This window comes from Perognathus longimembris, chromosome 1, assembly GCF_023159225.1.
Source record: "Perognathus longimembris pacificus isolate PPM17 chromosome 1, ASM2315922v1, whole genome shotgun sequence".
Taxonomy (NCBI): domain Eukaryota; kingdom Metazoa; phylum Chordata; class Mammalia; order Rodentia; family Heteromyidae; genus Perognathus; species Perognathus longimembris.
In genome coordinates this window covers 81,285,543-81,307,767 of record NC_063161.1, presented here as the reverse complement: position 1 = coordinate 81,307,767, position 22,225 = coordinate 81,285,543, and the positions used below count along the sequence as shown (strand labels likewise).

Below are 22,225 nucleotides of genomic sequence, written 5' to 3'. Positions count from 1 at the left end.
CATATTTTCTAAACGGAACTTTATTTTCCTCTGTATACTTGTAAGAAATGGTGTAGTACTTTGTAATTAAACATAAACATGTGGGCAGCTATGATTTTGATTTGTGCTCCAGAAGTTCATGTGGTGATAAAGGAGAATCGGAAAGAGGTAGATTGGCACATTGCTTTTCAGCCATGGTAACTGGATTTTATTCTATTGATAAATACTCATGCCTCAGAACCTCAGAGGTGATGCAGCAGAAGGTAGGCTCTCTCCTACCCCCAGTTTGACCAATTTAAGCTGGTGCATGGTGGTTTCTTCTCTTAGTAACGGGGATGTTGCCAATTTTTGCTGGGTTGTCAGCATGACCAATGGATGTGAACCCTGAGGCTACTAATTTGTGATGATACTAGGTTTTGTTTTGTTTTGCCAGTCTTGGGGCTTGTACTCAGAGCCTGAGCACTGTCCCTGGTTTCTTTTTGCTCAATGCTAGAACTCTACCACTAGAGCCACAGCACTACTTCTGGCTTTTTCTACATATGTGGTGCTGAGGAATCCAACCCAGAGCTTCATGTATACGAACAAGCACTCTAGTACTAAGCCATATCCCAGCCCCAGGATAATAGTTTTTAATTTTATTAATTTTTTGTACTGGTACTGGTGGTATTTGAACTCAGGGCCTTATGGCTTTTTAACTCGGGTCTGGTGCTCTACCACTTGAGCCACAACTGTATTTTTGGCTGTTTTGCTTTTGAATTTGAGATATATGTTTTATAGAAATAATTCATATCTTACATATGGAGAAACTATGGATAAAAGATTACTGTATCAATAGCTAATGCAAATCAGTTATTGTTGTCTACATTACATGCCATTATCTTGGTCATGGTGTGTCTTCTGCTTGCTAATCTTTGCCCTGGAGTCCATCCTGCCTCTGCTCTGTCCCGGATCTGTAATGTTGCAGCCTGGACAGCTCTGGAAGGTTCTAACTTAGGTTTTGCTTAAATCTGAGCTCTCTTTGGAAGCCTCCTGAATTGCCTATAGGAATTCCTATAGGTGCCTCTAGGTGATTCAAGGGAGAAGAGCCCTGTTTACTGTCCTCTGCTTGTGGGTGCAACTGATAGGGCATTATCGTTTGTCTTGTGAAATGTGCAGTATCCAGCTAATAGTGAGACACTGTAAACCTAGAGTGGGATGTGGGAAATTGATAGGTTTGGAGCCAAGGAAGGAAGCAGTGGCACGGGGATGCCATACTTTTCATGGAGGAAGACTCTATCTTTCCAGCCTGAAGCAATGAGATCTCAGGGCCTGCGCCACTCATACCGCCCTCACCACTGGTTTTTCAGCTCTGGTTCCCACACCACAGACTTCGAGAAGCCCTTCAGATCTAACACAGAGTAGTGACAAAACAAAGCTTTGAGATATGGAAGATCAATTTCCTAACTATTTAAGAAACTTGCCTCCAAATCATCTACTAGATTTCAAAAAAGGAGTCGGTAATTAGTGGAAAAATCAAGTCTAGGACACTCAGATTGTGATTCACATGAGACATATGGACTAGACCCACTTTCAGAAGAGTAGGGATTTAAGAGGCTCAAGGAGCTGGCTTGAGTTAGTCATCCCAGTTCTCCATGCTTCCAGGACACACATGCTTAAAAAACCAGCAGAAAATGTCAGCCTTCAGAGAGATACCTGATTGTTATGGTCAGTGATGTTGATGTAACAAAGTAAGCTGCAAGTGCTTGTGGCCTTTGGTGTGGTCTACTCTGCCCTGTGTTTGTGGCCTTTGGTGTGGTCAACTCTGCCCTCTGGAGGACCATTCAGGTCAGAAATAAACTGTACATAGACCTCCTGAGAGCACAATGATTTATACCCATGGCAATCGCTACAGACCTCCACTGCAACACCCATGTAACTCTTCAGAGTCCTGAAGAGACTCCTTAGAGACCTATATCAAAACCCTCAAGAACCCAGACTCTTCGTAGAGATCCTAACAAGATTCCATAGAATATGTCACACATTAAATAATTTAAAACTGATTACAATATTTTGAAGCGTTAAGAAAATATATTGACTGGTGCATGACATCTACTCTAATTGTATATTAAGGGTTTTTGACATTTGTAGGCCATTGATTACTGCTGGGACAACATATCAACAGAATCATCTAGGTTGTCTGGCGCCTCTGCAAATCTGCACTGCCCCCTCTGGATTTATTCATACTGACAAATCCTAAAGTCTTTCTATTGTGTTAGGGGGTGGCAGGGGAGTGTTGTCATGCTTAGGAGAAATGCGAGAGAAATCTGGTGTGATGTGGGTCTTCAGAGCCACTGTCCCACGCAGGCATATCTTCTAAAGAAGCTTTGGGAAGACCAAATCCTGACCTCCCTTCTTACCCAGACAGGGGCAAAAAGATCATCACTCTCACTTCATGTTTGCAACGAAACCAGTTTATTGGAAGCATTTAGTTAAATGTGCAGGACTTGCACATTTTAGAAAATACAACTAGAGTCATGAGAAACATGATCTAGGAAATCAAACAGGACACATTTGTTATAATAGTCTGTTAGGTAATGAGGAAGGTGGCTTGAGATTTACCCCACCTAGGCTACTTGGGTAGAAATTGGCTGTAGACACAGGCACTTGGACATATCTGTCCCTGCCTCCAGCCCACTTGTTATTGATAGGGTAATGTGGATCTTTGTGAATAGTCTGGTGACCATGGCTCTTATTTTCTATCATTGATTTCTCCTGCGGGTAACAAGGATCTGTGTGGCAGTTGAGATGTCTGTCCAGCAATGTCTTGGGTTCTTTAGGCAACTCCTGAGAACCATGCTGAAGGCCCAGTTTGTCTACCATAATCTTCCCAACAGCCATCATAAGGGTCTTGGTTTTAGTTGCTCCACTGTCCCTGAACGGTCTGCTCTGGGCAGGTAGGGAGGAACATTTGACTCTTGGCAGGGAGTCTTCCTGCCTTTTGTCTTTGGTACTAGGATTGGCAAAGTGCAGAAAATTCTGCATCTTTTTCTGGACATAGTTTTCTGTAGAAATGTGTGCCTTCTGTGGGGAAGTTGGGGATGTCTTTCTCGCAATGGCACCTTGTTCATTAACCTGAATAAGGGGGCTGAGCCCACAGGTGTGGCAAGGCCTCACCACTGCTCGCCTTTCTTCCTGCAGTCCCGGTGCAAGCTTCCTACAGCCCTGCCTTTCATCAGACACACTGAATATTTTCTTCTGATTCTTTCCTGTAACCTCAATTCTAGAGTCCTTCAGCTCCTGCTGAGGCTGGCTGGGCCCTCTCCTCTCTGAGAGGCCACCCTTGATTTGAGGAGTTGATATTTTGTTGCTAGTTAGGTTCTGGGATGTGAACTCAGAGGCCTGAGAAGGCAAACTCACTTTGGTTGAGAGTCTGTCAGTATGGCCATGTTGAAAGATGCTAGCCGTCTGGTGTTGGAAATGCTTTTCTAATTTGACTTTCACTTGTTTTTGAATCTCAGTAATGACCCAAGATTTCAGGCCTGTGTATATTGGCTCTTGCAAATCAAAATTGCTAGAGGGGGAGTGGCTTTTGTTGGTCCTAGGAGACTCTGAACTGTTTGGAGTATGAATCATTTGGGGATTATCCACCATGCTGGCTCCCCCAGTTGAAGGAGGTGTCTCTTCCATCTGAAGTATGTCACTTGTCTCAGGCACTGAAAGCTGGGACAATCCTTTAATGTCTGGAGAGGTCCTGCTAAGGCAGGGGTCTCCCAAGGCTATGCTGCCACTCATCTCTCCTGGCTCATGCATAGCCATTGCTACATTTGGACTTGGCTCAAGGCTGCCCTGCACAGTCTCCAGAAGAGTCCTGTTCTTCCTAGTTCTGTGCAGGAAACTGTAGGTGGGGAACTGAAGGTCCAGACTGCCCATCTGTCCAGATGGATAAGCCTCAGATGGCCCATGGATGCCGCCAGATAGAGTTCTGCTCTGAAGTTTCAGCTGCTCTGTAGGCTGAGGGACAGTAAATGGACCTTGCAGTGTGTCCACTAGACCTTCCTGAAGATCTTCCGGGGTATTAGCCACCTTGACAATGGAGCTGACCCTAGAGTCAAAGGAGGCTGGGGAGGAATGAGCGGGCTGTGCCAAGGGCAAGGCTGCATTTGCATGTAAGGCGAGAGTCCTTGGGTCACTGCTCTGCATTTGGGGATCCCACTTTTGTCTCACCCGGTATCTCACAATATGTGTTTCTAGAATCAGGAGAGTTTTGGGATCCAGGAAGGAAAGCTCCTGGGAGGTGTTTGCGATGGATGGCACACACTTGTGGGATGAGTGATTGGTGGGTTTGGCATGGACAGTGGAGTTGGGAGAAGCATGGCTAGCTGTGAGGTGGGATTGCCGCACACACACTGGGATCATGCCCTCCTTCAACTGGTTCAACTTCCTGCCCAGGTGGAATGTCAGGATGTTTTCTACATACTTTTTGTTTGGGGAATTAGGTAAGTGACTGCTTGTGTCTGCAGATGCCTGTTTCTGACATTTTGTTCGCATCATACAGTCACGTTTTGAAAGTTGGGCCTCCCAACCCTTCACTAGGGTGCTTCCTGAATTCCAGGCTTGATCTTCAGAAAGGTCCCTTTCCTGATCTTGCCTTACACCCTTGCTTGGCACATTTAGTGCTAACATTGCTAGATCTATCTTCTGCATACTGCTGTTACCTTTAGAAGGGATGGCAGAAGTCTGGGATGGCTGTGGTAGGGAATCATGCTTGTATGCTGCCTGGCACTGACAGTTCCCTGTCAGTCTTCCTGGAGGCTGCATCAAATTCTGGGATGCTGTGTGCCTTAAGGAACAGCCAGGCTGATGTTCACTTCTGGTGACTGCCTCTTTGTGCTCCTGGATGTAGGTGCTTATAGAGTCACCAGAAAGGGCAGTGACCAACTTGTAAGTCTGGGAGGCCTCGTGGACCTGTGGAAGTTTGCCAGTGGGCTGGCTAAGTGCTTCTCCAGTTGTTTGTAACTTAGAGGCAAAATTCTTCCTCCATTTTAATTGCTGACAAGACATTTCTAGATCCTGGTGCTCATCTAGAATGGATGGTTGTTTCCTTTGTTCAAGTGTAGTGTAAGGTACACCCCTATCCTGGGATGGGGAATGTGGGTAATTTGGGAAAGAGCATGGGAGGTAGGGCTCAGTGGGGACCTGATCCTCTACTGGTGCAAAGGTTTGTGTCCCAAGTTCAGATTGATTCATATCTTGAGGCAGGGTTTCTGCCTGGGAAATGTGTGGAGCATCTTCAGGCTGAGGCTCAGCCGGGCAAACATAATTGAATGCAAAAGAAAGGTGTTGGACAGAGGATGACCTGGTATGAATCCATGCGGCTTGCACCAAGGACTCACTGTGCAGAGAGGGCAGGCCCCAGAAAAGCTGCCTGCAACCATGCTGTAACTTTTTCCCAAATACCCTGGGTAAAGTGAGCTGCTGAGAACCAGCAAGCTGCTCTGGTTTTCCTTTTCTGTTCCAAGTAGATTGTGGGGTAGCAATATGTTGCTCACTGTTCAGTGAGCTTAACAAATTCCTCAGAGAATTCCCCACATTGTGTACTCCCTCCTTTTCCCTCTCCTGACAAACTTTCAGTGTGGATTTCTCACTGATCCTTATCTCCATCAGCTCCTGGATTTCAGAGTTGGTAGCAGGAATAGAAAGCAACCCACAGTTATTGGGTGGGTTGGATTCTGGTGGGATTGTGGTAGAATCACACCAAAGACTCAGGATTGGATCAGCCATGGAAGGAGGGTAGGCCACAGGTTGAGAGGAAGGAGTTGGGCTAGAAGAATGTGCAGGTGATTGGAATACAATGCCTCCTAGAGGAATTAAAGGCTCTGGAGGCTGCAACACACTCTGGGATGTGTGTAACCCAGGAGAATCTGGGGAAGAGATTAGGACTGGTGACAAGGGAGCAGCTAGAGATTGCAGGCAGGCAGCTGAAGCAGCTGGGGAGACCACTGGGGACACAGTGTTGGCAAAAGCATCCTCCTCAGGCTGCCTTGGCGACTGATGGTCTGCAGCACATTTTGATTCCAACATTTCACCTAGGCCATCGCCTCCTAAGAGGTGGTAAAAGCTTCTGGTTTCATGGAGCTTTCCTAGGTAGCTGTAGGAGACAGGAGGCATAGATTGCAATCAGCATGACAGGCTCTGATGGATGCCCATGATGGGAGAGCATGGGTACCTGCTGTTCATGGCTAGTTTTACAAAGCCCTTATTATCCTACATCCTGGGTGTTTAGTCATGCCTCAGACTAACCTCAAGTTTCCCCATCCCCAGAGCTTTCCCATGATCTGGAGTAGAAAGTCAGGAAAGGGACAGGTGGAAATTCCTTACCTAGTCAAAAGTGTAACTAGGTCATAAATCTCCTCCAGCTGCTTCCGGCATCTTCTGCGGTCTAGAAACAGAGGCAGAATAATGGTAGACTAGGGAAGGACTTGGTTTCTTACAAGTGGCTGAATGTAATGTGTACTTATGAGAGACATTGGAATACTTAACTGAACATAGTAATGAGGCCTGTAATCCTACCTGGGAGGAAATAGACTAGAAGTTTCTATCTCAAGGTCAACCTGGGCAAAAAGGAGTTTGTCAGATCCCTTCTCAAGAAATGCCTGGGAATGATGGTAAATATATGTTACCCTGGTACAGCAGAAGCACAATGGGTTGATGCAGTGGCATTTTCTTGTCATCTCCAGACACAGGGAAACACAAGTAGGAGCAACTCATGCCATAGTGGTGTCCAAATAAGGTAAGACTACCTCAAAAATATCTAGTGTGAAGAGGTACAGATGGTATGATCCAATGGTAGTCTGTCCAGTAAGCACAAGAAAGAAAAAAACGAGATCCCATGCCTCTGTCCACAGCCAGAGTGCTAGGAAGACAAAACAGAGAGGCATCATGTCATTGCTTATGCAATACCTCCTAACTTCTATGCCCTTCTGAACTTCCCTGGAGGATTGGTCCTCTCAAAAATAGGTCTTAGTGAAGAGAAAACCAGTCTACAGTTGGGCCTGAAAGTCCCACCTCAAATTCAAGGCAGTGTTGTTCCCCAGGCTCTGCCCACCTTCTCAATAGGCCACACCCATCCCTGGCTCACTGCAACTTCATGCCAAGCACAGAACCTGAGAACTGTCCCCAATCCTGATGTCCACTGCAGGAACAACTCTTGAAGGGCTTTGCTACTGACATCTTCAAAGTCCTGCCTCTGGTTGTCAGAAACAAGCAAGATCCTCTCCTCTTAGGAGGAAGGGCATAACCTACCTTTCCTGCTGCTGCTCTTCTTCCAGCTCCTGATATGTCCTCTCCTCTTCACATGATACTGAAAGACAAAGAGAGAGACTTAGGTCCCCTCCCCTCCGCAGACATGCTACAGATGTTCACACTTCTTCAATAATAACAAATTTTGCCCTTCCCTGTCTCCTTTCCTTATTCTCAATGCTGATGAAAATGATTTCTGCCTGTCTTCCTTGGACAAAACACTGGAATTTCTATGTAATATTAAGACTCCCCTTGCTTGCTCTCAATGCTCAAGACCACATACCAACCTCTGCAGGTGCTTCATAGCCACCAAGTTGGCTTTTGCTTCCTGAGGCAAGAGTTTACAATCCAGTTTGTGATTAAAGGCTCTCAGGGACTCAGTACCACCCTTACACTAGCCCATCCCAGGGGAACAATGTGACCTTCAGGCACTTGCTGTGACAAGGAGACCATTGAGCCAATGTTTGAGTAGCCAGCATTCAAGATCCCAGTTAATGAGGGGCAATATTTGACTTCACTCTGGTACTTGCTGCTCACCACACAACTGGTCAAAGAGCTTAGTCGATGACCTCAGGCCTCTCTAACCCTGTCCTGTCCCATCAGTGCTTCTTGATTTGGAAAACTGGAAATGACAGTGAAACAAAGAGTTATTTATTCTGGGTCTGGCTTGAATGACTCTTACCTTCCTGGGCTTCTTCTGTCTCTCTGGTGGCGGTAAGGGTGGATTACTCGGTAGGTAAGGGGTTATTAGGTAGAAGAGCCCCAGTCCACACAGAAAGGCAAGGATCATATCCATTGCCCCTGTGGTAGTGCTGGGGGTCAGCCACGGGGTACTATCGCTCTTCAGAAAAAAGAGAGGATTCTCCATATCTGAATCGCTCTGTCGCTCTTGAGCAACTGGGCTCTGGGGGTTGCCTTCAGGAGCAGGCAATGAGGCTGACTGTTGCATCACAGACTTAAGAATCTGTGATGTGGCCTCCTCATCACAAAGGGTTTCTGAGAGGAGGAAGGGCAGGGGAAGGAGGTGCTGTACCCCTCCACCCCTGCCTCCTCAAGTAGCATGTCCTTCACTCTTCTGGGCCTTGTATTTTCCCACTTCCAATCCATTTGCCCATCCTGTTGGAGACAGCTGTCAGTCTATTCTTCGTGCTTTCTCTTTGAACTCCAAAAGTGCTCAAGGAGTCTTATCCTTTGGAAAAATCTTAGTTTGAATCCACCAATCTCACTACTTTTCAAAATATGAATCTCTCCTAGGGATTTTAGTTACTTTGAAGGTATTTAAAAAAATCTCCTCTGCCTGTATAATTTTCCTCCCCAACAAGCTTTTATCTTCATTTATGTGGAAGTAGAAATTTTATTCTTATTTAATTTTAACCACTTGGTGTTTTTAAACTGAAATCTGGTTTAAATTATTTTAGTTTAGTTATTCTTTTTATAAACAAAAAAGGTAATGGTTTATTTGAAATTGAACTTATTTTATATTTAATTTCAACCATTTAATTTGTGTTTTCAGTGCTCAAAAACAAGTGGTTTAAATCATATTATTATGTTTATTCTTATTTTGTCCTCTTTATAAACAAAAATATCTACTGCTTTATTAAAAAACTCAATGGACAGAAAAAAATATAAGAAACTCCCAAGTGCTTGTTTGTCCTAGTTGCATTTATGCTTCTGAACTTGAAAATGTGTACAAAGCTTTATAGGTATGGTGTACTCACATTTAACAAATCAGATACTTTCACACAGAAACAAGCATTTCCATTTTTTTCTTATTTTTTTAATGCTGGTCCAGAGACTTGAACTCAGGGCCTGAGTGCTGTTCCTAACCACCTTTTTTTGCTCAAGGCTACCATTCTACTATTTGAGAAACAGCACCACTTCCAGCTTTTTCTGTGTAGTTTATTGGAGATAAGGGGAAGGGGGGAAGTGAGAGCAAATGAGGGAGGGAATAACACTATTCAAAAAGAAATGTATTCACTACCTTACATATGTAACTGTAGCCCTTGTGTACATACCTTTTACAATAATAAAAAAAGTTTCATGGATTTTCCTACCCAGGCTGGTTTCAGACCATGTTTTTCAGATCTCAGCCTCTTGAGTAGCGAGGATTATAGGCATGAAGCACCAGCATCTGGCTCTAATATTATTTTGATCTGTCAAATGCTCTTATAATATTGTCTACTAAAATTGAATATAATAAATCATAGTCTTATGTAATAATTATTTAATAAAAAGATGTTACATTACTCTAAAAATAGTAAATCATACTTCATCATTTGGCTTTTTTGCAAGCATATTATTATAGAATATTAGATCATTATATCAAGAATCATATTATTAACTACCTTATTATATGTGTGATAATAAAGCCCTGAATATGTATTGTCAAAATAGTTACCTGAATAGGAAACTTACACAAAATTCTTTCTTCTTGTGCTGATTATGTATTTATGGTGAGGAAGACAAGATTGGGTTCAGGTGATGGATTACTAAATCACACATAAAGTTTTAGTAAATCAATTACACTGTCTCAATGTGTTGTATAATCGAGAGTCTTCCTTAAGTTGGTAGTATTTCTTACTTAGACTATTATGAATAGGAGATGTTTATTTTCATAAACTGCCTCAATGACACAAATACATTTATCTAGGCCATTTGACATTCTGTGTAGCACCTCCCTACTATTGAAAAACAGTGCACATTTAAAATCTGTATTTCAGTAACACATAATGTATTATTAAAACATATAGCAATTTTTATGTGAAGGTTTATTCTGTTCCTACGACTTCATCTCAGGGCCTGGGTACTACTGTCCCTGAGCTATTTCGCTAAGGGCTCTACCACTTAAGCCACATTTTCAGTTTTGGCTTTTTGGTGGTTTATTGGAGATAAGATACTTTTCTCCTTTCAGGAATACCATAGAGTCATTTTATGTAAATCCACACAGTATAAATTATATAAATTATACATACATCCAGACTGTAAGGTAGAGCTATGGCTCATAGGATACAAGCAATTTTAACATATGGGTTGGTAAAGATTTCTGTGGTTAGACTTGTCTAAAAATACAAAAAAGTATAGTAAAAAAAGGACATGCAAATAAAAAAATGCTATACTAATTAGGGTACTTACCATGAATAAAGCTTGCAAAACTGGGACTTACTCTGAGTCAGTTAGTGATGAGTTAAGTGACAGTTCTGGCATGCAGGAATTTGACAGGCCATAGTTTTAGAATTCATTCTGTCGGGATGCCTGCTCTATGGAGGCTCTGCTAGATCCTGGAACTCTGTTATTCTTCATTGATCCTCTGCTTCAAATTTAAAAATGACATCGGTTGGGGGTGAAGAGGTGGAGAAAGAGAAAGAAAAAAAAACATAATCTGGGAGATTTTTATGGTCAATATTTGAGGACAGTGTTTTTAGCCAACATCTTATTGACCACAGCATATCATGGCCAAAAGTAATTTTAAGTTGTGTGCCTAATGTGAGGCAGCGGGAAAAAGCCATTTTGTCATTTCCTTAAGAGCTAAAGTAGACAGCTTAGTGAAGATGAACACTTTTTTCTTGCCACCAGTAACTATGTGTAGTCTTCACAGGAATAATCTACTTGATGGTGAAGTCTTCATGAATCTGGTACTAGACATCACTTCCAAAGTAGGGTCAAGGCACTTAGTATTACTGGACAACACTTTGCCTTTTCATCTTCTGATCTTGATCTCTAGCTCCAGTAAATCCATAAGCACTTATTGGACCCCTGTTGTAACAAATATGCATGATCTTCCCTGCTATTTACACTGACTGCCTTCACACTCCAAGTGAGACCCTATGCTATTTAAACAAATACAGTCTATTTAAAGAAATAACAGTCAAGTAAATTATGCATTAGAGAATTTCAATAGTTTTCAAAACTTTTCTTTATCATACAAAGTGAACTTCATTGTTACCTTATCTCTTCTATCAATTCCTTCTATACCTCCCCCAAAATATTGTCTCATATAATCAAAATCAATAACTCAGCAAAAATCAGTTAAAGCAAGGAATATACAACTAAAATGTTTTTATGCTTATCTTAATACATATGAAAGTGTACATTAACATCTAAATGCAGGCCATAAATATCAGTGGGTATTTATCATCACTTATCCTTTGTAACTCATGATATGTGCTCTATCTACAGCTTATTATTCTGATTATCTGCCCAATAGCTAACTCTTTCCCATTTGACAAGCACTTTTCTTCCTCTTGCTAGTAAATAGTATTAGCTGTATAACCTGTTCCTAGACAATGGGACACAATAGAGCTGCTTTGATATAAGCTTTGCTTTTTAAATAAATTTATAGAAAGAGTTTGGGGTGCAATGACTCCTTTTCTCCCTTTGGGAAATAATTTATAAATATGAGATTTTTTTCTATTGTGGTAAATATTTAGGTTTATAAGTGATGTTAACCAATAAACTACAAAATACTGAATAAGAAGGAGGAAACAATATAGAATGACTTGATTAATCTGATATCTTTCAAATATCTTTGGAGCTTTTCTACCTTAGGACTTCAGCCTAGCAGAAATGAGGATTCTATTGTTTTTTTTTTTTGTAAGCCATTTAAGTAGAGTAGCTGCCACATGCAGTTGAAACTATCTGAATTAAACTACCTCAACTCCTGGCTTGAGTTTTTTTTTAATCTTCAGCAAAATATTATGAACACTCAATAAGACATTCCATGTAAACAATCCTTCAGATTGCTGTGATTTTTTCTAGTCTTTCACTACTGTCTCATTGATATCTAGTTCAAAAGTGAATTTTTAAAATTTTAAGTGGCTTATATTAAAAATTGAAAAGCATTAAATTTAATTTTCACACAACATTTCATGCAGTTATGCAATTTTTAACTAAAGTATATAAGTGCAATAATAAGAGGGAATACCAAAATCGAGAGACAAAGAACAAAATGGCAAACCATTCAAAAAGCAACACAAAACCATTTGGTGTAAACCAACTGCACAACTCTTGGGGGGGGGGGAGAAGAGAAGGGAGAGGGGGGAAATAAGGGAGGAGGTAACAAGTAGAACAAGAAATGTACTCATTGCCTTTCATATGAATCTGTAACCCCTCTGTATCACACTTTGACAATAAAGAAAAAAAATAAGTAAACCCAAATTGACTTAATTGTAGTAAATATATTACTGAACTCATAAGAGCATAGATACATGAACGTTAGCTACCTGGAAGCTTTGATAGGAAGGGGAATATGATTCTGATAGACTGCAGTGCTGAAGGCTATGGATGACTTGCCTGCCTAGGCCATTGTTGCATGGAGTTTAGTTAATACCTAGAAACAGAGTTAAGGCCTATGTAATGACCAGCTTTGCCTTCCAGAAATGTTTAAAGAGTTGCAATTTCATGGTGATCAGCCTAAACAAACCTACAACATATCCTTAAATAAAATATTATTTATGATGCTAAGAAAAATGTCATCATAAATACAAATGAGTTGATATGATTCTGCTGTTCCACGGATATGCTCTCAAATGCATTTTTATTTTTTAAACTTTTTGTGTATTTACTTTCAACAATCAGCCCAAATTTCTCTTGGACAACCTCAGTCACTTTGTCCAGCAATGAAGAGAGGTGCAAGTACCAATGAGCACCCTCAACTGTCAACTGTTGGGTAAAAAGTTGTTAGTCAATATGATTGCATCAGTAATGACTGGGGCAACTTTCCTCACCCAGTTGAAACTTGCACACAAACCCTCCATGACTCCTACCCCTGTTCCCAGTTGCTGCCTTGGTAGGGCAGGGATTGGAGCCCCAGACTCTGTATTTTAAGTAAGTCCCCAATAGCTGCTTCTGCTGCTTATCCAGTGCCTACACTTTGAAGTTCATGGCCTTGTATAGAACAAGCCCCAAGACAGGAAGTCCAGAATTGATCAAGAACAGCAACAATGTTTCTTTTTGCTTCTGATTTCTTTCCATACCAATTCATCATAGGTTGATTGTCATAAGATACTATTTGTTCATATATCTAATTGGTCAAATTAATTTTTTTATTCCCTTCTAAATATAAATAACGCTGTAGGAATTAACCAGATTAAAAATCTTCTTCAGTATTCCTAATCTCACCAAATCTCTTGTTCAACTTCAGTTCTTTTTGTCATGTTTCTTTAAAAGAATGATCTATTTTCTTCCTTGAATTTCTTTACCATCAGATGTTTTGTTAAAATTAATTTACAAAAGGTTACACAAGGGGGTCACAATTACACTGTTTGTTCCTTTGTGTTTTGCGATTCAAAATGTGGTTTGTGAGTCAGAAACTTTACTAATGAAAGTCCAGAATCTCAGTCATCCTTTACCATCCCAGAACTACCAGAACAGCAGCTAAATTGTCACAAGATCCCAGGATGATTTCTGAACACAATAAAGTTTGAGAAAAACACCATTAAGTCCTAGAACAGGGAGGGCGGGAGATGGTGTGTGTGTGTGTGTGTGTGTGTGTGTGTGTGTGTGTGTGTGTGTGAGAGAGAGAGAGAGACAGAGAGAGAGAGAGGCCAGAACAACCAAAGGAGCATGTAGATCTGTAGATGTGGGCCTCCTCATCCATTCATCCTAATTTCTTGTGCTGTCTCAGTTGTCTGAGGTGGCTGGGTTCATTTCTCAGAAGGAAAGGGTGGGGCGTTCTTAGCCACCGCACCCAAACTGGGAGGATAAAGAGCCCAAACACCAAGAGAAAGCTTCTTTTCAGAACCGCCAGAATCCACCCCGGAAGCTCATTTCTCAATTCCCAGGTTCCTGGTGCATTTTTCCTTGTGTTTCCCTCGCACCCTCTTGGATCCACTTATTCCCTTAAAGCCAGATTTTCGGCAGGAACCTAGTGTCTCCCTTCAGCCTTCCAGGCTGCGCCCTTCTCCCCAGCCCAGTGCACCTGGGGCTGGCCTGGGCTTGGATCGCGCGCCCAGCACACCTGGCACAGTCAGCTCCTGCCTTTGCCCAGGCACAGCACGTGCGGGCAAAAAGGACACCATTCTCAGCGGCTGCCGCCCTGGGATTGTGGTAACCACCACCACCCCGGAAGCCACAGGCAGGCAGCATGGCCCCACGGCACAGATGCTCCCCGTGGCCTCTGCTACTGGAAGACAAAGTCAGAGCAGCAGAGGAGTGAAGAGCTTGGGGGCAGGAAAGTGAGGAAAACGCCTGAGGACGCCTAAAGCTCAGCCTAGCCCAGGTAAGTCGAGCTACCATAAGAGGTGTCTGGGGTCAGGCAGTAGTTGGCCTGTGCAGGCCCAGGACGTGGGACCCGGGGTGCGCTCAGGTGGGAGGGGTGCCAGGCGCGCGTGCTTGGGGCTCGCGAGAGGTGCCTGCAACCAGGGCATCATCTGCCCTAGCCAGACCCTAGACCCCCTCGCCGTGCCCCTGCGTGAGCTCCTTATTGTTTTCACCTGAGCAACATAAGGTTCCTGGGCTTCCTAGTGACTCCTGAGTTTAGGCAGAGTAGGAAGAATGAGTACATTACATGCTAGAGGTTTAAGTAAGGACCATAAAGCAAGTTGTGTTCTAGAACATTCCTACAGTGAGTGCTTTCTGGGGCTGTGATAGAGGAAATTGCTGCTACCGTGTTTGGTCTGCTAGGGCAGTATGTCTGGCCTCTCTAGAGGACTCGGCCTGAGAGGCTGGTGTTCATTATGGAGATGAGATGAGTCGAGTCCTCTCATTGCAAACGAATAGTTCTGTACCATAGGGTGCAATTTATAATATCAAATGTGTGCTGCTGGCCTCACAAGCCTCCTTATAGTTACCCTGAGTTCTAGCTACATGAAATATCTCCTATATCAGCAGCTTACAGTTAACGCTTGGATGCTAACAGGATATTTAATTTCTAATAAGGGGGCCTGAGCTGCTTGTTTGAAAATTGCCTTTTTATTTTCAAAACAGTTTCTCTCCCTGTTGTAATTTTGGTATTAACCTGGTGCATTGAAAGTTCAATTGTGAGAAACATTTGCAAATAGTGAAAATCTGTTTCATCCACAGTGAAGTAGAGGTAGATTATCTCCTTCTACTTAGGGGTTTTTGTTGTTTGAAATTTAACTACAATATTGCATTTCTCATTGGAGCATATGCAGCTACCTGGGTTCCTCTCCTCTGTTATTTTCTTACAGATTCTGATATCATAAACTTATTAGGGATGAGTTCCTTACATATGTTAGTGCTTGACTAAAGATTTTGAAGTTTTAAAGCTTGAAGTAAAAACAATAAAAAGATCTCTTTGACATATTCAAGGTGTGATTATCCTTGTTTTAATTCATATTTTATCTGCCTGCCCATGAATGGAATTATCAAATAAAATTTGAACAAATCTATTGGGACACTACTGTTAATTATATTCCAGATGTGAGAACAATTTTAGGAAATAGAAAATCTTTGATAAATTAAAGGTATCTTGCCTGTTGCGCTTTAAATTGCCCGGCTTTGCGCTACTCCTCGCGATCCACGTGGGGAGGGGTCCTGGGCTTATCTATCTCCTCTGCTGGGCATCCATACTTACTCTCTCACGTCCTCCCGGGCTGGTAGGGATCAGACGCAGGAGCGGGGAGCCGGATTAGCCTAAGGTTGCGTGTGGTCGCGAGACCCCCATACTCGCCAGCCCAAGGAAGACACGAGCGCGTGAGGTCCCGGAGATCGTCTCTGGGACGGTTCTGATTTTTTCAGATGAGAAGCCACAAAGATATACCCCAAAGGCGAGCACAAGGAAAGAGAGAACAGATTGGCCACGAGGGGTGTCCATCAAATGATGTCAGGGGACCTCCCTTGTGGGCGGAGGCCCAGCCCCCCAAGGATTGGATTTCTGGGGTACCCCGCCATCAGGCCATCAGACATGTGCTCGCCCCAGGAGCAGGGGCTTCTCTTCCTGTTAAAGGCAGGAAGGGGAGGGACAGGCCAAGGTCAGCTGTGGCCTCTTAAAGGCACAGCTGACCCCAACACTTGCCACATTTTGTTGTGCTTACTTGGTATCTTATTGTTTTAAAATAAAATGGAATGTTTCTGTCCTATTAAACTAAAGTATTGCTGTGATTTATTTTGTGTTTTATTGGTTAAGTTGTGTTGCTAGTAGTAACAGCATTGCACCAAATCTCAACTTTTGTTTTTTCTCTGTTTAGCTGGAGCTGTAAAAGCCAAGTTTTAAGTGTAGTAAGTAATACATTTTTGAATGTGTAACAAAGTTTAAACAGACACATAAAAGTAGTTTAGTCATAATAACTCACCTAGAGATTTGTTTATATTTTGGTAGTGAATAATGAATTTGTAGCTAGATGTGTTTATCTTAGTACAATAAAATAGTAACTAATTGTTGTGTGTCAAGTTTTAAAATACCTTATAGCAGTAGAAGTCTTGTAAATAATTTTATCACATGTATTTTCTACTATGTTTTAAAAATGTTAAAATTTCATATTTTCACATGAAAACTAATGCTTTTTATTCACTAAAAAACATAGAGCTATTCCTTTCAGTGCAAAACACAAAAGATTATCAGCACTTTTATAGAGCAACAGTGAAGAATATTGTTATTAACTTTCTCCAGTGAGTTAATTTATTTTCTACAAAGTTATTACAAATATAGTTACTATCATAATATGTAAATGTAATATGCTATAGGACCAAATAATGACAGAACTTAACAGGACTAATGTTTTCTATTAGACGTTATTTGGTGTTTTAACAATGTGATTTCTGGAAAGTAATTTAAACATATATATGTATACATCATCATAAACATATATATGTACATAGTATATATGTCTGTATAGTATATAAAAGGAATTTGTGTGTGTGTGTATGTATATATGAAAATTTTCAGCCATAATGAGGAATGAAATTATGTCATGTTCAGAAAAAAAAATCACCTTTATAAAGAGTACAAATTAGTGGCTTACACCATATTACCAAGGCTGGAATTACTGTCATCTAATTGCAGAATATCCTCATCTACTTGATAAAATCCTATATCTACCTATATTTGTTCCCAGTAACTTCATTTGCTCCTTGTTGTACCAACCTGTAATCTTTCTTTAGATCTGCCTATTATGGACATTTTAGATAAAGGGAATCACAAAATATGCGAAAAAACCTGGATAAATATGTGTCAAAATAATATAACAGATTAGAGAAACAAAATGGAAAAAAGAGTTATAATTTTGACTTATTCAAGGGCTTGGAGTTCAAGGTAGATGGCTCATTTCCTGAAACATGTTCTGAAGTGTTTGAGGAGAATAAAATCTTTGGGTTGAAAATCAAGTGGACACTTAAATAGCACTTAAGAAGGCTGAGATCAGCTTACGAAAGCACATGCCCCCAAATTGTCAGGATAACATATGTATGAGTGTGTATATATGAATATATATGCACATGTACATATTTTATTTACATATGTTAATATGCATTTGAGTATATATATGCATATACCTATATATACACATCTATCTCTATCTATCTATCTATCTTTCTATCTATCTATCTATCTATCTATCTATCTATCTATTTGCTTGTCCTGCGTGCTGTCTGTGTGGTTTATTTTTCTGCTTAGTGCTAGTGTTCTACTACTTGAGCCATGGCTCCACTTCCTGCTTTTATTTGTGCATGTGTGGTTAACTGGAGGTAAGAGTCCCACACACTTTTCCTGCCTGAGCTGGCTCAGCCTTTTGTATATCTTGGATTATAAACATGAGCCATCAGAACCTTGCTATAGAAGAAATAACACAGTAGAGATTTAAATTGGTTTTAGCACATTAAAGTTTATCTTCTAGTGTTGTATCTAATAAAATTAGTGACAGTACCCTATTACGTATTAAATACATGTGTCTTCCCCATATTTGTGCTTTGAAGTCTTAACCTCCTTTGAGATGGTATTTGAAAGTGAAGGCATTGAGAATAGTTAGATGAGATCCTACGATGGAAGCCTTGTAAAGGGATGAGAGCTATTAGGAAGAAGAGACCAGAGATCTCTGTGCTCTGTGAGTTTGTGTTAAGAAGGCAGCCATCTGCAAGGCAGAAAGAAGCCCCTGACCAGTCAATGAACTTTCTGAATCCTTCCCCTTCATCTTCTACTACAATGGTAGTTGTTTAAGTCACTAGCTCATCATAGTTTTTGACAGTAGACCAAACTGACTAAGAAACTCCTCTTCTAAGCTATCTCCATACCTAATAAAATTGTAATGAAGGGAAGTTTAAGGATTCCCATGTTCAAACATGAATCTGATTTCTTTACCAAGCTGTTATACCATTTTCAGTGTGATTTCAATCATATTCAGGAAATTCTATATCATTTTTTAGTATTTGTCTAGGTTGGAAGTGTACTCAAAGAATGTCTTACTCCTACGTTACTGATGAACCAGTACTGCAGAACTCAACTGCAATTCAAAATTTGGAGTAGGAATAATCAGACAACCAAATCCCTTTACCAGTTTTCCTAGCGTGTCCTTGTTGCAAACTGCAACCTGGGACAGCACCATGACGGATTACTGAGGTTGAAGAACTGAGAAAGGAGAGAGAGGATAGGAAAGGGGGAAACAAGGGGTCCAGTGCTCACTGGCTTCTGAACCCCAAGTTCTCGTAACGAGCTCCTTAATTTAGTTTAGTACAGGAGAGGTGACTACAATTACATGCAGAAACTAAGGTATCAATTTATCTTTGTGTTTACGTCCATTAACATGAGGAATAGTTTGTGTATGTAGTATAATTGACTCCTTTATCGTTAGGAAGGAGAGGAGAGCAATAAACATTTCAACTATAACAGACTTTCATCTTATCTCCAAGGTCTTAAGCTTTTAGTGCCTAAACAGTTATAACTTAAACACAGGCAGGGTAGGAACTTATACCTCTGTCTTGCCTTGACAGTTTCATCTTTCTGGGGTTCAGCTCTCAGCCTTCTGAGTGCTGTTGAGGTGGCTTTCCAATCTCTTAACCTTTTCCTGGTATCACATCTCAGCTCGAGTTCCCTACAGTCATCCAACCATATGTTTATTTTTTTGCATAATTAGAACACTGGAATAATTTATGTCTATGGAAAAACAGGCAACAATCCATCACTGAATATTCCTTAACAGATCTTTTAAACTAGAATGTGGTGTTCAAGGGGAATTCTTCTGTTCAATGAAGCTACATAGCCCATCTGGGCTAATACTCATCTCCCCATGCTTTAGTTATCTATAAAACCCTCTGTGCCTTCAAGGGAGGAAATACTACTACAATTCTGTGTGAAGAGTTCTGTCTGCAGGTTTTTCTGAAGGTCTCTCATAATATGGGGTCAGAATATTACCTATTGTCTATGACCATATGTATTCTTTTTATTTATTACTATGAGATATTCACCGCAATTTTCACAGTGCATTAGTAGAATTTATTACATCTTTCTTTCTTTTTTACGGATCTATCAATCCTCAACTGATATTTGCGAAAAAGGGGTTAAATGTTTCCAAAATATCTTTACTTTTGAGGACTTCTTAAACAGTAGCAATAAAATACAAGAAACTGCAGAAGATATAATAAAAATCTAGATTCTTTAAAAAAATTATTTAAATATAACTAGGACATGGGCACTAAGCTGAATTTCCTGAAGTACCAGAGGACCTGAAAGAAGGAAGGTTGCCCTTCATCTACTCAGTGTCACAGGCAGAGGGAGATTTGACACTAATGTCATAGTAACAAAGTCATGTTGTATATGACATTTCAGTGTAACATTTCAGTGAGCTGGAGAATTTGAATGCTTCCATATGAGTTCTGGTCCTTATAAGCCTTGGGAATTTGGTTTAATTGTTTATTTACTTGAACTCAGGTCCTTGCACTTTCTAGGCAAGTGCTCTAGAACCTCTGAACCTCTTTTGCCTTAGTCCTCTTTTTTTTTGCCAGTCCTGGGGCTTGGACTCAGGGCCTGAGCACTGTCCCTGGCTTCTTTTTGCTCAAGGCTAGCACTCTGCCACTTGAGCCACAGCGCCACTTCTGGCCATTTTCTGTATATGTGGTGCTGGGGAATCGAACCCAAGGCCTCATGTATATGAGGCAGGCACTCTTGCCACTAGGCCATATCCCCAGCCCCTTAGTCCTCTTTTGCACTGGTTATTTTTGTGATCAGGTCTCAGGTTTTCCCTGGGCCTGTAGATGGACTGCATCCACTTATCTTCTACTTCCTGACATAGCTGGGATGACAGATGTGTGTCATCATGCCCACTTGTTGACTGGGAAGGAATCTTGCCTACTGGCTTTGGCTGCCTTGGAATAAAGACCTCCCAACCTCAGCCTGCATGTAGCTCGGATGTTATGTGTGTGCCACTTGTGCCTGGCCTTTTTAGCTTTTCTGAATTTAGATTTTTCACACACAGAGAATAGGGTATATTTATTAGGCTAAAGAACAGACAGTGTCATCTACATTTTCCCATACACCAAGATAGCATGGATATATGCAATCAATTGTCTCCCAAAGGGCTGTTTTAAATCTCGGTTTGGGAGTCCTTAAAACCCTAGACTCTAAAATGACCTTTATTAAAGCTGTCAATAAAGAATAGAAGGAGTTACCTCAGAAAAATCTTAGTGTAGAAGACCCAATTCCTAGGAACTGGGGACTTCCTTAAGGAAAACATTTGACTTGCCTCTATCTAAACTCCAGCAGAGTGTCTCAAGCTCTATTTTCACTCAAGGTAACACCGCTCAAGTTCCTGTTCTGAGAAGATTATTCTAAAGATTATTACATCTTTCACCATCTGGCCTCTGTTCACACTGCATTTCAAGCCTGTGGGAGGGAGAGTGTGTGTGGAAGGAAATCAAATTTTGTTGCAGGCCAAATGATTCTCCCAAATATGGAAACAGTTCACCATGAACAGCAAGCCTTTGTGGGAGCAGAGGGGTCAATGTGACACATTTCCACTTGCATCAGGCAATCAAGGACAAGCTGAAGTGACATAGGACCCTGTGCCTATCTGCTCTGAGTGAGGGTCAACGTGGCTGACCTTCAGTTTGTCTTGTCACACAAGGCAGCAACAGGACCATTCACTCTGGAAACATGGGGAGCACATCTCATTTCATCCTAAGGGAGAGACCTTCAGGCCAGGCAGGAGGCCTTGGAGACAGGTAGGCCCAACTCAAGGTCCTGAAGCCTCCCCACTTCCTTCCCACTGCTGAGGAAAGCACTTAGTGGACCCTTTAAAACCTCTGGTTTTGCACAGGCTGGGCCAACCTGACACACAAGTTCTCAGAGGTGCAGTCTTCTGTGGCTGTCCAGGACTCAGCCATTTTTCTGGCCAGTCCCACCTGAAAGCTTCCCCAGCAAATTGTTCCTCTGCAGGAGCAGGAGCAGGGGCAGAGGCAGGGGCAAGAACAGGGGCAGGGGCAGGGGCAGGGGTAGGAGCAGGGGCAGCACACTCTCCTGGCCTGGCTCGGAGCAGCTGCTGGGGCTAACTTCTTCCCATGGGCTCCTTGGAATGTAGGGACACTTTGCTGCCCCAGGGAAGCAAGAGGCCAGCCTTGCTCCAGCCATGCTTCATGTCCATCGCCACCCTGGATATTTCCATGGCCTTCAACTCTAGCGCCTCTCCCCACGATTGCAGCATGTACTGGGCAGGGGCTCCACTTCTGCGTCCATTCCCAAGGCTACACCACAGTGTCTGAGTCATCACCCAGCCCCAGGGCTTCTGCCAGGCAGGTGTCTGGGGCCCCTGTTCTGTCACTTATGCTTATTTTCTCTGGCTCAGTTAGCCTGGGCCCCCCCCCTCAGAGTCAGGGGGGCCTTAGGTAGATCTCTACAGGAACCTGCCACGATGCACCCGTAGGGGAAGTTGATGCGCAGCTGCCAAGCCAGATCGAAGACCAGCAGCCTGGTGGGTGGCCCCTTGCAGAAGAGCCCAAAGGAGTGAGCACCACAGCAGGACAGCCAGGCCGGACAGAACCACAGTCACATGGGAACCTGAGCTCCAATGCCGCCCCCCTGTCCTTC

The 22,225-nt window shown here is 42.1% G+C and overlaps 1 protein-coding gene across 1 annotated transcript in view; it reads right to left on the bottom strand.

The window, feature by feature from the left end:
* The window catches only part of LOC125352049 (spermatogenesis-associated protein 31E1-like), a 29,192-nt gene extending 10,440 nt beyond the window's left edge, over positions 1 to 18,752 (bottom strand). The window contains exons 1-6 of the mRNA XM_048347238.1: positions 18,639 to 18,752; positions 12,819 to 12,915; positions 7,261 to 7,318; positions 6,639 to 6,754; positions 6,337 to 6,397; positions 2,578 to 6,106 (exon numbers count right to left, since the gene is read on the bottom strand). Coding sequence (XP_048203195.1) covers positions 2,578 to 6,106; positions 6,337 to 6,397; positions 6,639 to 6,754; positions 7,261 to 7,318; positions 12,819 to 12,915; positions 18,639 to 18,752 — 3,975 coding nt within the window. The remainder of the gene's footprint in view (positions 1 to 2,577; positions 6,107 to 6,336; positions 6,398 to 6,638; positions 6,755 to 7,260; positions 7,319 to 12,818; positions 12,916 to 18,638) is intronic.
* Positions 18,753 to 22,225: the final 3,473 nt, after the last annotated feature.